Source organism: Fulmarus glacialis, unplaced genomic scaffold, assembly GCF_000690835.1.
Source record: "Fulmarus glacialis isolate BGI_N327 unplaced genomic scaffold, ASM69083v1 scaffold23783, whole genome shotgun sequence".
In the NCBI taxonomy this organism is placed as follows: domain Eukaryota; kingdom Metazoa; phylum Chordata; class Aves; order Procellariiformes; family Procellariidae; genus Fulmarus; species Fulmarus glacialis.
The window spans coordinates 1-12,425 of record NW_009203909.1 but is presented as its reverse complement, the minus strand read 5'-3'; the positions used below and the strand labels follow the sequence as shown (position 1 = coordinate 12,425).

The window sequence follows — 12,425 nt, the reverse complement described above, 5'->3', positions numbered from 1 at the left end:
AGGCAGGGCCTGAGGAAGGAGGGTGCGGGCGGTGTCAGCAGCGCCTGGGCCAGCCCGTGCTGCTCTGGGGACGAGCTGTGCGGGCGGTGTCAGTGGGCTCGGTCACAGCCCCGAGGCCGCAGGTCAGAGCAGGCAATGGATTCTATGGCAGCGAGGGAAGTCGCTGTCCTTGGCTTTCCCGTCACTGGCTCTGCTTAGGTAATGTTTACAGAGAGCTTTGGTGTCCCTTGGGGGGATTTAGCCTCTGTGAGATTTACTTCCACCGTAGCCAATCCAACTGTTCATGTGATGTTTCTCTTTTTTCAGTCTGCAACCATTCCGCTCTTCATGAATAACAAAGATGTTGCTGCAGAAGCAGTGAGTGCTTTTTCTTGATCGAGTTCATTGCTTTTCTTGGTTTGTCTCTGGAGCTGAGGGAGGGTTGACTCTGTTTCCCTTCTCACAGGTAACAGGCAGTGGCAAAACCTTAGCATTTGTAATTCCCATATTGGAAATTCTTCTCAGACGGGAAGAAAAATTAAAGAAAATGCAGGTAAGATTAAGTTATTAATGCAGGTAAGATTAAGTTATTAATCTTATTATCTTACCAAATACGACGATGTGCTGCAAACAAGAGTCTTTGTATGCTTTTTTGGCATCCATTGACTTTGAATACATTTTAGCATACAGAGAACTTGCGCTGCTATTTGCTGTTAAATATCATTATTAGATTCTGCCCTTTGAGCACAGGTATTTTGCACATTGGTATACCTCTTTCATAGATATTTTCTGTAATTTTGTATACTTTATTGTATTTCTATGGAAATGTTTTGTCTAAAACTAGGAGCATAAACGTGGCTCATATTCACTTAGCTTGTAAGGAAGAATTTTGCCCAAATCTTTCTTCTAGTCTGTTATTTTCCATAAATTCATTTTGTTTTTCATGTGCAGGTTGGAGCTATAATTATCACACCAACAAGAGAATTAGCTATTCAAATTGATGAGGTGCTATCGCATTTCACAAAACACTTCCCCAGGTTTAGGTGAGTGAACTTCAGGCTTGTCATGACCATAGTTCCTTTTCCGTTGGACTTCTGTCATTCGTAAACTAGCAAAACTTAAAGATGACCTAAATCTTTCTGGTTTATTGTTTTAGTCAGATTCTTTTAATTGGTGGTAGGAATCCCATGGAAGATGTTGAAAAGTTTAAAGAACACGGGTGAGTTGATTGTCAATAATTTTTATCAACGCCTTGCAGCTGTGGTTTTCTCCTTGTCTGTAGGGTTTTCAAATTAGGGCTTTGGTCCTGCTGGTGCTAAAATTTGACGATACTGCATGAGTATGTTAGGGTGTATGCTGAGGAAATTGTGGATTCTTTTCCTTGAGTGAGATACGCCGTAATGAGACAATAGGAAAGGATCGTATGTGAAATCAGTACCATTTACATGCTGTTTGGGTGAAGAACTGTGTGCAGTCATGGTGAGCTGAAAACTGTCTTCACTGAATATTTCAGTTTCTTCTTTCTGTTGTACTAGCAGTAGGTTCTAGTGAGATTGAGACGGTGCTGATGAATAATTTTCTGAAACTGTTTGGTGCTGATAATGATGATGAAGTTTTGAAGCAATCATATTTGCCACTGGCTTTTGCACGGAGGTGCCAAATATTTCTTCTAGTTGATAGTTGCTTTTCATAGTTGCTGATTATATTCTAAACTTTTAGTACCACAAATGGCGTGCTTTCACCTGAGCGTTTTTTCTCCCATTGACATAGTGTCTGAAAGGCAGTGAAATATGAATACAGTTAGAGGTGACAGAATGATTGCTTTATTGAAGAATGCAGTCAACTTGAGTGCAGGTTTGTGCTGTGATAATTTTGTTAGCAGCTCTCCCAAAGTCGTTACCTTGCACGGTTACAAAATTGCTGTGTGTCTTGTTTGCAAACAGTGGGAACATCATTGTAGCTACACCAGGCCGCTTGGAGGATCTGTTCAGAAGAAAAGCAGATGGGCTGGATCTAGCAAGTTGTGTGAAGTCTCTTGATGTGTTGGTATTAGATGAAGCAGACAGACTTCTAGATATGGGCTTTGAAGCAAGGTATTTAAGTAATAAATTCTAGTAATACCTGTGAAGTTTTATATGAGTTCATATATGATTTATGTGAACGAGCATGGCCTACAATGGTCTCTAAAGTTAGATTTGCTCTGTTTTGTTCTTTTACCTCTCTTTGCTCTGTAGACTATATAAAGCAATTGCTAAGAGAGGAAGAGAATCGGGAACAGTGGATCCTTGATGAATACAGAGTTTACAATTTCATTTTTTTAAATGTATATTAGCACATGCTGTATTAATGCTTGATTAAATATCATTTACACACTGGAATGGCTTAAAACACTAACAAATAAGCTTTGATGTCCCTTTTCTCTTAAAGTTAAGATAATTAGCTCAATAGAAGATACCATATACTTGCCACTCTGTAATAAAAGCTACTTTGTTTATAAACTTTTACTTCCAATGATTAAGCTTCTGAGGGAAGTCTTGGGACAGTTATGTTTTACATGTGCTTACTTGCAGTTTAAACACCATTCTGGACTTTTTGCCCAAGCAGAGACGGACAGGTCTGTTCTCAGCAACTCAAACTCAGGAGGTGGAGAACCTGGTGAGAGCAGGACTCCGGAATCCTGTCCGCATCTCGGTGAAAGAGAAGGGTGTGGCAGCAAGCAACACACAGAAAACTCCGACACGCCTGGAGAACTATTATATGGTGCGAACCTCTGTGCTTCGCGATAGTTTCTTGTTTCCTCTCCTTTTTCTCTGGTTCCATCAATAAGTTTTTAAATCTTGGCCGGTTATGATCACATTAATAGAGGAACCAGAAGTCTCAAAGACATAAAGCTTTTGCAGGTTCTCCAAAGATGAGTAACCAAGCTAAGGAGAAAGATCTAAATTAGCAACCCTTGTTGTTTCCTGCTCTGTGAGTTTTGTTTGGCTGGCCAGGAGTAGTTGTAATCCTAAACTAGCCGCAGCACTGTGGCTCCTTGGCCTGCTTACAGTGAGTGGGTATGGGAGGAGACTTTGGCAATTTCAGAGAAGTGGCTGAGGGAAACCTGAGATACTAATGTGGGAGAGAGATTGTGGCTGGGGATGAGAAGACTGGGAGTTTAACTATTTATTTTTACTTAAAACAAGATGCATGAAAGAGTAATATTCCACACAATGAACTGTGGTACAAATGATCGGTATTAACAAGTTATGACTTTAGGTGTCTGTCAGTGCACAATGAATGGAGGAAGCTGGCAGGTCACTTTGTAACAAGTCCATTTTCTTACTTTTTTTTTTTTTCTTTTGCCTTGTGTAGATATGCAAAGCAGATGAAAAATTTAATCAGTTGGTGCATTTTCTTCGACAGCACAAACAGGAGAAGCATCTGGTCTTTTTCAGGTAATTCCATTTGGGTTTCATTGTGAAAATAGCACGGTGTTTCATTACTTATATTCCAAAACAGTGCCCTGTGTTGACAAGGGCACAACTATTTTAGAAGTGATTCATTTTAATAGCTTTTTTGTAGAACACGGTGCATGAAAAGAGATGGATCATTGCTTCATGTCAGGATTGCGTTGAACTTTATTAATCAAAACATACATTTTCTATGCATTTTTGAAGTAAGGCATTATAGATGATTATATGTTAATTATAAAAATGATGTACATATTTTAAGTAAAAATAGGCAATAGTGTATATTTTTGAAAGGTCTCAGACCACTCTAGCTTGACTGTCTAAACCAGATCAAAAACGAAGCATAATCTTTTGCTTTCATGTCTTTATCACAACAGCACGTGTGCCTGTGTGGAATACTATGGGAAGGCTTTGGAATCCTTAATTAAACAAGTGAAAATAATGAGCATTCATGGAAAAATGAAACACAAGCGTAACAAGATTTTTACTGAGTTTCGGAAGCTCCCAGGGTAAGAATATATGAATAGGCTAAGTCAGCCAAAAGCAAAAATAGTAAGGGATATGTAGTTTTGTCTGACAATATTATTCTGCCACTTAAGTGCGGAAGAGTGGCGTTGCGAGAGAAGGATGCTACTAGCTGCTTCTGAGTGTATTTATAATAACACAAACTATCCTTAGGTACTCAAAGTATGATCACAAACAAAGTGAAAATGCGACTGGAGCATGTCCAGCCTAATCTAGATAATCCGTGTGGCAGCGTGGAAGGTGCAGGGACATGGATTTAGGATATCCTGCAGCCTGGGACCCTCTAAAGTTTGTGGTGCTTGCTGGCCAAACATACGCACTTTGAAGCCCATCATTACTGCTGCTATCTGTGCTACTATTTTAACTGGACACCCTGTACTGTCAGCTGCTACAATCACACGTTAGCCTTGCTGTATAAACGTACCATCAGTAGGGAACTGGTAGTGAAAGTAACTTTTTCCTGATTGGTAACCAGAGTGGAAACCCAGGATACTATTTTATTAGTATATGAACAAGAATATGGCAGCATGATGCTGTAATTTACCTGCAGAAAAGTATTCTTTGACAACTTTGCAGGATGTTGTTATGAGACTTTTGCCTCGTTAGCTGTCATTTTTTATTGCATGGGACCTGAGTTTTAGCATTTTATATTATAAGAAAAATAATTACCAGCAGACTGGAAGAACAACTGTTTAAAATAGCATGCTGAAATTGTCAGTCTCTTAAGTCTTTTATTAAAATGTTTATAGTATTATGTTCAGCCGTGGTGGATGCAATGGTGATTTAAAAATAGAACTTGTAATAGGGAATTAATTTTTTTCTTAGTGATATGTTGGCTGTAATATAAATCCCATTCCTTTTCATAACGTTATGTAGAATTTTTGTTGGTGGAAGCTGCAACGACCTTATAATATTTGGTCTCTTTTCAGAAAACAAATGTTTTAAAACGTTTTGTTCCTTGTTCTCCAATGTAGATGCAGAATACACAGCTGGGGGGGAGACTGGCTCTTCTCAAATGACAGTCTAATGAAAATACGCTTTTTCTTCTTCGTAGTGGCATTTTAGTTTGCACTGATGTGATGGCTCGTGGCATAGACATTCCAGAAGTACACTGGGTTTTACAGTATGACCCACCTAGCAGTGCAAGGTACAACTTCGGATCTTAAGAACATTTACTCTACTTGTGGTCATGTTACTGTACTGTTCAGATATAAATTGGGAACACACAACTGCGGAAAACACGTTTAATTGTTGCCTGGAAGTTAGTCTGAGTGAACACACAAAATAATGCTTGAACAAGGAAGGTTGAAACACTGCAATTTTTGTTGTAACTGCTGTGAATTGAAATGACTTTGTGTTGTATGCGCGTAAGTCAAATGGGTGCTCGCCACTTATATTTGTGTGAAGAGGCACTCTGGTGTAAGTTTATGTATGAGAATATCAAATGATGAGAGGTGAGACGCTAGGGTGAATGAGAACAGAGATGAGAGCAGGGACAGAGCTCTTCAGGGAACGGTACGCTGAAAGCTCACACGAAAGGCACTTTTCCATGTATTTTAACTTCCATTGTTGTAATTCTCCCTACAACTTGCTTAAACTTCACCCCCAAACCAGATACCCCTTGTTTTAGCATAGTCCTAACAATTGAGTGGGACTGCTGCATGTCTCTTGAATTGCATTTTACTAATTCCTGTTGGTTTAGTTCAAAAGTATATAGCACTCTGTATTTTCCATTCCACAAGATTTGCCCTTTTGCTGTCTGTCTAGTACTTTAAAATCAGACTGGGCATCTCCTGTTAAGTTAGTGCTGTGTTGTGTTGTTTCAGTGCCTTTGTGCATCGGTGTGGTCGAACAGCACGGATCGGCAATGTAGGCAGTGCACTTGTATTTTTGCTTCCCATGGAAGAATCTTACATTAACTTTCTCTCAATCAACCAAAAGGTTAGTAGACTTTCATGCTACCCCAAAGCAGGAAAGAGCAAGGGGACAGGCTTCCTGATAGAGTTGTAAAATCGGAATTTGTAGAACTTAAGGTAATATGCATAGGTAATGTTTTAGCAGAGGTGCACAATTAAAAAAAGACGAGCTGCTTATTAATCACCAAATGCAACTATCTGTTAGAACACAGTTGCTCCCAGTGTTATCTACTGAGTTTGTATGTAGAAATATGTGATGCACTGAGTAAGGAAAGGCATTTCATTTCTAAGGCTGTGTAGATTGAGCATTTCCCAAAGGGCAGCGCTGGCTTACACTCCTACCCCCAGCCCTGCCACCACCATTTATAGTCTGCATCCTCTGTGCTGTTTATTTTTAACTCTGATCATCTCCCGTGCCTGGTCCTGTGTTTGTGAGATTAATTGTATAAATTCTCTAGAGGCCTGCTAATGAGAATGTAGCTTCGTAAGGCATGAGATGATGTTGCCTCTCTCAAGCTGCAGTGTGCGAACTCTTCTGCTGGGCTAGGGCAGCTGTGTGGGCGGCTGAACGGTGAACTAGCGCGTTGAAATTACCAAGTAGAAGGGGGAAAGGGGCTTAAAGCTGACCGAAGATTAACTGGGGAAGAAGTGCATGTTTGAAGTTTCACAGTGCATTTTAAATCATTCGGCTGAACTTTTCCTTTGGTTTGGTATTTCTTTTCTGGTTTTCAGTGCCCCATGCAGGAAATGAAACCACAGACAAACGTGTTAGATCTTCTCCCAAAACTGAAGTCTATGGCCCTAGCTGACAGGGCAGTGTTTGAGAAGGGGATGAAAGCATTTGTGTCTTACGTCCAGGCTTATGCCAAACATGAATGTAACCTGATCTTCCGAATAAAAGGTAATTTCCAGCAGGGGTTGGTATCTTTTACTGTTCCTTTCAGAAGACAGTATTTGGTTTGGCAAAAAACATAGTGTGATTGTCCACAAGCTTCAACTACTGATTCCTGTTCTTAAAGTTACTTTCTGCTGCATCAGATTCTGACAAAACTCCTATTTTTTCAATCAACTTGTTTCTCATAATTTTCAAGAGAAAACATTTAATTAGTAAGTTTCACCAAAACTGACATAAGCATAAATAAAAATGACATAGTATTGTTATTAGTATTACGTATAGGATGAAAACAATACAGTAAGGTAATGTTCTTCTCTGTGCCTTGCTAAGTTAAATTAACTTTTTATCCAGCAGGAAACTGACTTTGTAATCTTTATTTTAACAGATCTGGATTTTGCTAGCCTTGCCAAAGGTTTTGCATTGTTAAAAATGCCAAAGATGCCTGAACTAAGAGGAAAATGTTTTCCAGACTTTACTCCAGTCACTGTTAATACAGACTCCATTTCATTTAAGGATAAAAATAGAGAAAAACAGAGACAAAAGCAATTAGAACAACAAAGAAAAGAAAGACAGGAAAATGGAGGGAAAAAGAAATTCATAAAGAACAAAGCCTGGTCAAAGCAGAAAGCCAAGAGGGAGAAGAAAAAGAAAGTAACAGCTAAAAGGAAGCGTGAAGAGGTAAACTGTGCCCATTCTATTAAACTGCATGTGATTATTGTAGCATAGGTACATACTTTCAAATGGCAGAGAGCCATGGGATTTTAGTTTGATGGAATTGACTGTAAATTAACTTTTTAGGACCTTGACAGGCGAAGCTTAAAAAATTATAGAGAAGCTTTTTAAAGCCAAACACTAAAACAACTTCTCAGCACTGTGATGCTAGTCAATACTGCTGCCAGCATAGGCAGCATAGATTTTTATTTCTCAGAGGTGCAGCAGTATGGCATGATGTACTTTTTTTTTTTTTTCCCTCTTTGCTTTTTTCAGTTGTCAACAAGTGTAACTGAGAGTTAGATAGTTTCCTAGGTAGAAATTGAGTATTATTTCCTGCTTGGAAACTCCTGGCAAAATCTGAGTTGTAAGCTTCTCTTGTGTTCAGCTGTATAGAATGAAAGCCTTTTGGTGTTGTGTCTAAATTGTTATTTTTCAACTGTCAACAGGGCTCTGATATTGAAGATGAGGATATGGAAGAGTTGCTGAATGACACAAGACTCTTGAAAAGATTAAAAAAAGGAAAAATTAGTGAAGAAGAGTTTGAGAAGAGACTAACAGGCAGCCAGAGTAGACTCAAAGCTGAAACTGTTGCTGACTTAGAGTCTGAAGGTTGACAGTTACTCTAACCACACTTTCACATTGAAATACCACCTATTTCAATAAAACTGTATTTTTATAACAAAATAATGATGCAGAGAACAGAATCGACCTAATTTCTTCATAAAGAGACCTCGCATGCATAAGGATATACAAACAAGCCTTCAGTTAAGAACAAAGCTAACAGCACTGTTCTTGTATGGTGCAGATTTCCATAAGCAGCCTCGTGCATTTTTTCATTTTGTTTTTTTCAGATATGTACCACAGGTCAGTAACTAACGGCATACCTCAAAATGAATTTGAATACACCGTAAGGTATTTTATTTTACAGTATCAAAATACTCCACCCATCTTTAAAATAATTTATTTTAGGTCTTTAGAAGCTGTAGTAACTTTTGGATTTTTTTTTTAGCAGTGGTCCATCCACACATAATGTTCTGCTTTAAAAAACTCAGGAAGGCTGATAATTACATTAATCCTTATAACGTCGTCTCCTTACCACGTCCATATAGCTTGTATCATCTTCCAAGTTCTTACAACTGTCATAGTCATGGAAGAAGATGATACATCCTGTACACCGAGTCCTCTGTTACAGATAGAGTTTAATAAGTTCATCACTGACAGCTGATGGAGTCAACACACCGAGGTCTGTAAACAGTAACGTAATTAGTGATGGTGATGTGTAGTCAATCCAGGGATGCTCCTCTGTTAGATTCTGACTTGTTTTCAGAGTGTCTGCTTTGTACTAGAAGGAAGCGGAGACCATTAGTTATTACACAACTGCAATTTAAAACCTCTTTTGGGCAAGAGCAGTACTATAGTCTCAAAAAGATGTTTGTGGTAAAACTGAAGGAAGTCAGTTGCTTTAAAATGAGGCATCGGCTGGTGCCACCTTGGTGTCAGCTATTTTATCTTCGGTATAAAGTACAATTTGTACTTCTGAACTGTACTGATTTAACTGTTTCTTGCCCTCAGCTGCTCCTGTGCCCCAAAGGAACCACTTTAGGAACTAAATGTTAGTATTATTACAAATTATGGCTGTTTGACATGTGACTGTAACATGGAGCAACTCCGTATTATGTAAAGTAAACTAGAGTAGAGAGATCCAGATAAATGGAGATATGCTTAGACGAAAATTATTCATAGACATGTAAGTGTTCATCTTAGCTGTCTAAGGAGTAATTTGAATTTCTCTTACCTTAAACTTATCTGGGACGTCCTGCTGATTTAGAGGGAAAAGTCTTACAAACTTGAAACTTTCTGCTACCACATAAAATGGCTTATTCTGAGCTTTGGCACACACAGCAATTTGATTAGTGCCAATCTGTGGAGACAGATAGAAAACAACATGCAGACTCAGTGCTAGTGTGACATGTTTCCAATAATAAATAGACTTTTACCGGATAACATCCTAATTAAAAGATTTTTCAGAAAGCCTTGAATTTTTCAAAGAAATCAAACTTTAAAAGTCTAGAATTTACAGAATGAGGTAATAAACTCACTACCTATTACCTTGTTAATAATGCCTCCGCTTTCAACTACACCTTCAGCACCAACTAACACCAGGTCCACTTTCTCCATAATGTAGCTGTTCAAAGGGGGAAAAAAATCCAAGTCTTACTGGGTAATATGACAAATGACTTGCTGAACAGAACAGAAATGAGTAATTCAAACTGTCTTTCACTTTTCTGAACTAGTTTCATCTCCCTATGTAAGTCCACATGCTATTACACATCCTTGGTGTGAGTTTTCATCTGCTTCCCTGGCAGGAATATTAAGTAACTGTATCTTCTCCAGCCACACCTGACCTTGGCAATTGTGTAAATGCTGGAAGTTGAAATCTGACTAGGAATGATACTCAGTTACAGGAACACGGGTGTCTGTGATAAGATACTATCTACACAGTGAAGTGTAACTGCACCGTGATAACCTTGGCCAAATACATAGGATGCTCCTCATACAATCCCCCTTTCTTTACATCCCTCCAATGCGTTTTGTTAATTGAAAATACAGATCTAAAAAGAAAACCATCAACTAAGTGGTTTGAATAGACTTAAGGTGTTAAACAGAACTTGTAGACTTGTCCACTCAAGCCACCATCTTCCCTAGGTTAGAGGTGCCTTGGTAAGCAGACTGGCACATACTCTCTTGGAGGCAGTCTCTCGGGCATTTTGCACTTATGCAAGAATTGAGGTTCAGGTTTATTATAGTTCTTTCTTTTCTCGTGTTTTGGACTTATACTAAGCAGTGGTAATTTAGCAAATAACTTCAGAAACCCCAAAATGACAACATGTATGCAAATTAGTAAAAAAATGTAGCGTTTTTGCATAGCGTCTCAGGTTTTTGGGTTTTTTTTGCAGGTATCCCCAAGTTCTTCACTTAGGTCTGATTCCATTTTTCTTTCTAACATGCAAACATCAAATATTTGTTTTGTAGCACGCGTATTCTCCTAATTGTGCACCTAAAGGTGTGACTTGTTTAGCTTGTTTGATGACTATGACAAACTAAGTAACAACTTCTGTAGTTTGAACAAGCTTCTAGGAAACTTACATATAACATTATCAAAATAAAATGGTGATGAACAATATTAAGATTTAATGATCAGACTTACCCAACTGCAGCATCCAGAATCACAGTCACAGGAATGTTCAGCTTCCTCAAGGCTTTTGCCATTTTTTGCCTATTAAAAAAACATATTTGAAGTTTAAAAGTCTTTTCTTTAAAGACAATGCTAGAAAAATATTGTCTGAAAGACTGAAACCCATGACTGCCCACGTTCCTTTGCCTGTAGTTTTGGTTTCCTTTGCCTGTAGTTTTGGTTTATGATGTACCCTCTAATAGAAAATAAGTTCTTGTGTAGAAATGGAAACAAACAGATTACAACAAACCCAACAAAAGTAAAGTCAGTTTGTTTTAGCAGTCAGGAACTATAGCTACAGAAAGATGAGTCAGTGAGCTATTATTAAAATGAGAGAATACCTAAGCTGTCTCAGCTTTTCCATCAGCAGGGTGTAAGGAATAAGAAATAAAGGATGGGGTGCATTGCTAGAAGTTATTTCAGTGAAGCTGGAAAATGGTATGTACTTAACATCCTTGATTCTAGTGAAAGACTGGTTAGCAACACGTAGTATCCAGTATGTAGGATTTATTACTTCACTTACACAACAGTGTATGCTCTGAAGAGGGAAAGCTCGCTCTCTTGCTATAATAATACAGTTTATTTGGCATCTTCAATGTTGTTAGCTAAATGTTTTACTTTGCTATGCTTAATATAATACTGATTATTTTAGCCTACTTTTGAAACAGACAACTAGAAATCAATTGTCTCCCATTTCCCCAGGAAAATGTAGGTTGCCTAGCAATGACGGAAAGTTTGTAAACCTTTGAGGAAAACCTAGGTAACACTGTTATTAGAATATTTAGTATGGGAAATTACTTGCTAATATCGTTTTTTTTTTTTACTTGTCCAGAATAACGTGATATTATTAGTGACGGTTACCATTTAAAATGCTGCAAACAAGTCTAGCAGCTTTTCTTAAGGTATGACAGATTTGATGCTAGCTGTAACTTACCCTGTTAACCAAGATAAAACACAAATTAATGAGTACTTGCCCTGCTTGATCTGGCTGTGATTCAGTAACGTAAACACTGAATCGCTTCTTTGACTCAACAGCTGCTTCTAACACTCTGAGGACCACTCTTGAGTAGGCATGTGTCAATATTCGCTGTCAAAAAAAATAATCAGACATTACTTTTTGCTGAGCTTTGGGAAACCTTTACTTTTGTTAAAGGTGTCACGGCTTTTACTTCATACAACTGTCCATCGATGTTAAATAATAATGTATGTCACTTCTATTCCACAAATCATAGGATAACTGGAATTTATGTGGCCCACCGTGATGTGGCCGAGGGGTGATGATCTAGAACTTTAAATGGAAACTTGAAGTTGTGACTCCTCAACACCTCTTAGAAGTAGACCACAAGTTGGATTACATGGAAACTGAAGGGGGGGGGGAAGATGAGTCATAACAAAATAAAGCGATGGGTGATAGTACGCCTATGTACTTGCAGAAGCCCCCATCAGACAACGCTGTCGTGAATGTTAATAAACTTCACTCCCCTCCCCTTCTGTTTTTCCATTACTGCAAGCAGCAGAGCAACAGAACAAGAGTGACACTGCCTCGGCCTACTTACAGCACCATCTCTGATGAAAGGATGACACAACTTGGCGATTTTGTTCCTCGAGAGAGAGACTTTCCTCAGGAAGATCTCCCCGCGCTCGATCATGATTTCCTTGCACTTGGAGTAGTCCTGGAAAACGCAGCGATGTCGGCTGTGAGGCCGGAG

General features: G+C 38.6%; 2 protein-coding genes across 2 annotated transcripts; one reads left to right on the top strand and one right to left on the bottom strand.

Annotated features, from left to right (window-relative positions):
* The first annotated feature begins 309 nt into the window (after positions 1-309).
* Positions 310-8,165, top strand: DDX55 (DEAD (Asp-Glu-Ala-Asp) box polypeptide 55). The gene is made up of 13 exons (XM_009574805.1): positions 310-357; positions 446-532; positions 931-1,022; positions 1,136-1,198; positions 1,923-2,072; positions 2,550-2,739; positions 3,334-3,416; positions 3,809-3,940; positions 5,011-5,103; positions 5,783-5,897; positions 6,605-6,773; positions 7,153-7,445; positions 7,928-8,165. The coding sequence occupies exons 1-13, from the start codon at positions 328-330 to the stop codon at positions 8,093-8,095; spliced, it is 1,665 nt and encodes a 554-aa protein (XP_009573100.1). The 5' UTR covers positions 310-327; the 3' UTR covers positions 8,096-8,165.
* Positions 8,166-8,541: 376 nt separating this feature from the next.
* On the bottom strand, positions 8,542-12,416 carry EIF2B1 (eukaryotic translation initiation factor 2B, subunit 1 alpha, 26kDa). The gene is made up of 6 exons (XM_009574804.1): positions 12,273-12,416; positions 11,691-11,803; positions 10,690-10,758; positions 9,591-9,666; positions 9,277-9,402; positions 8,542-8,823 (listed from the first exon to the last, which is right to left on the bottom strand). Exons 1-6 carry the CDS (start codon positions 12,363-12,365, stop codon positions 8,668-8,670), a joined length of 633 nt encoding a protein of 210 aa, XP_009573099.1. The 5' UTR covers positions 12,366-12,416; the 3' UTR covers positions 8,542-8,667.
* Positions 12,417-12,425: the final 9 nt, after the last annotated feature.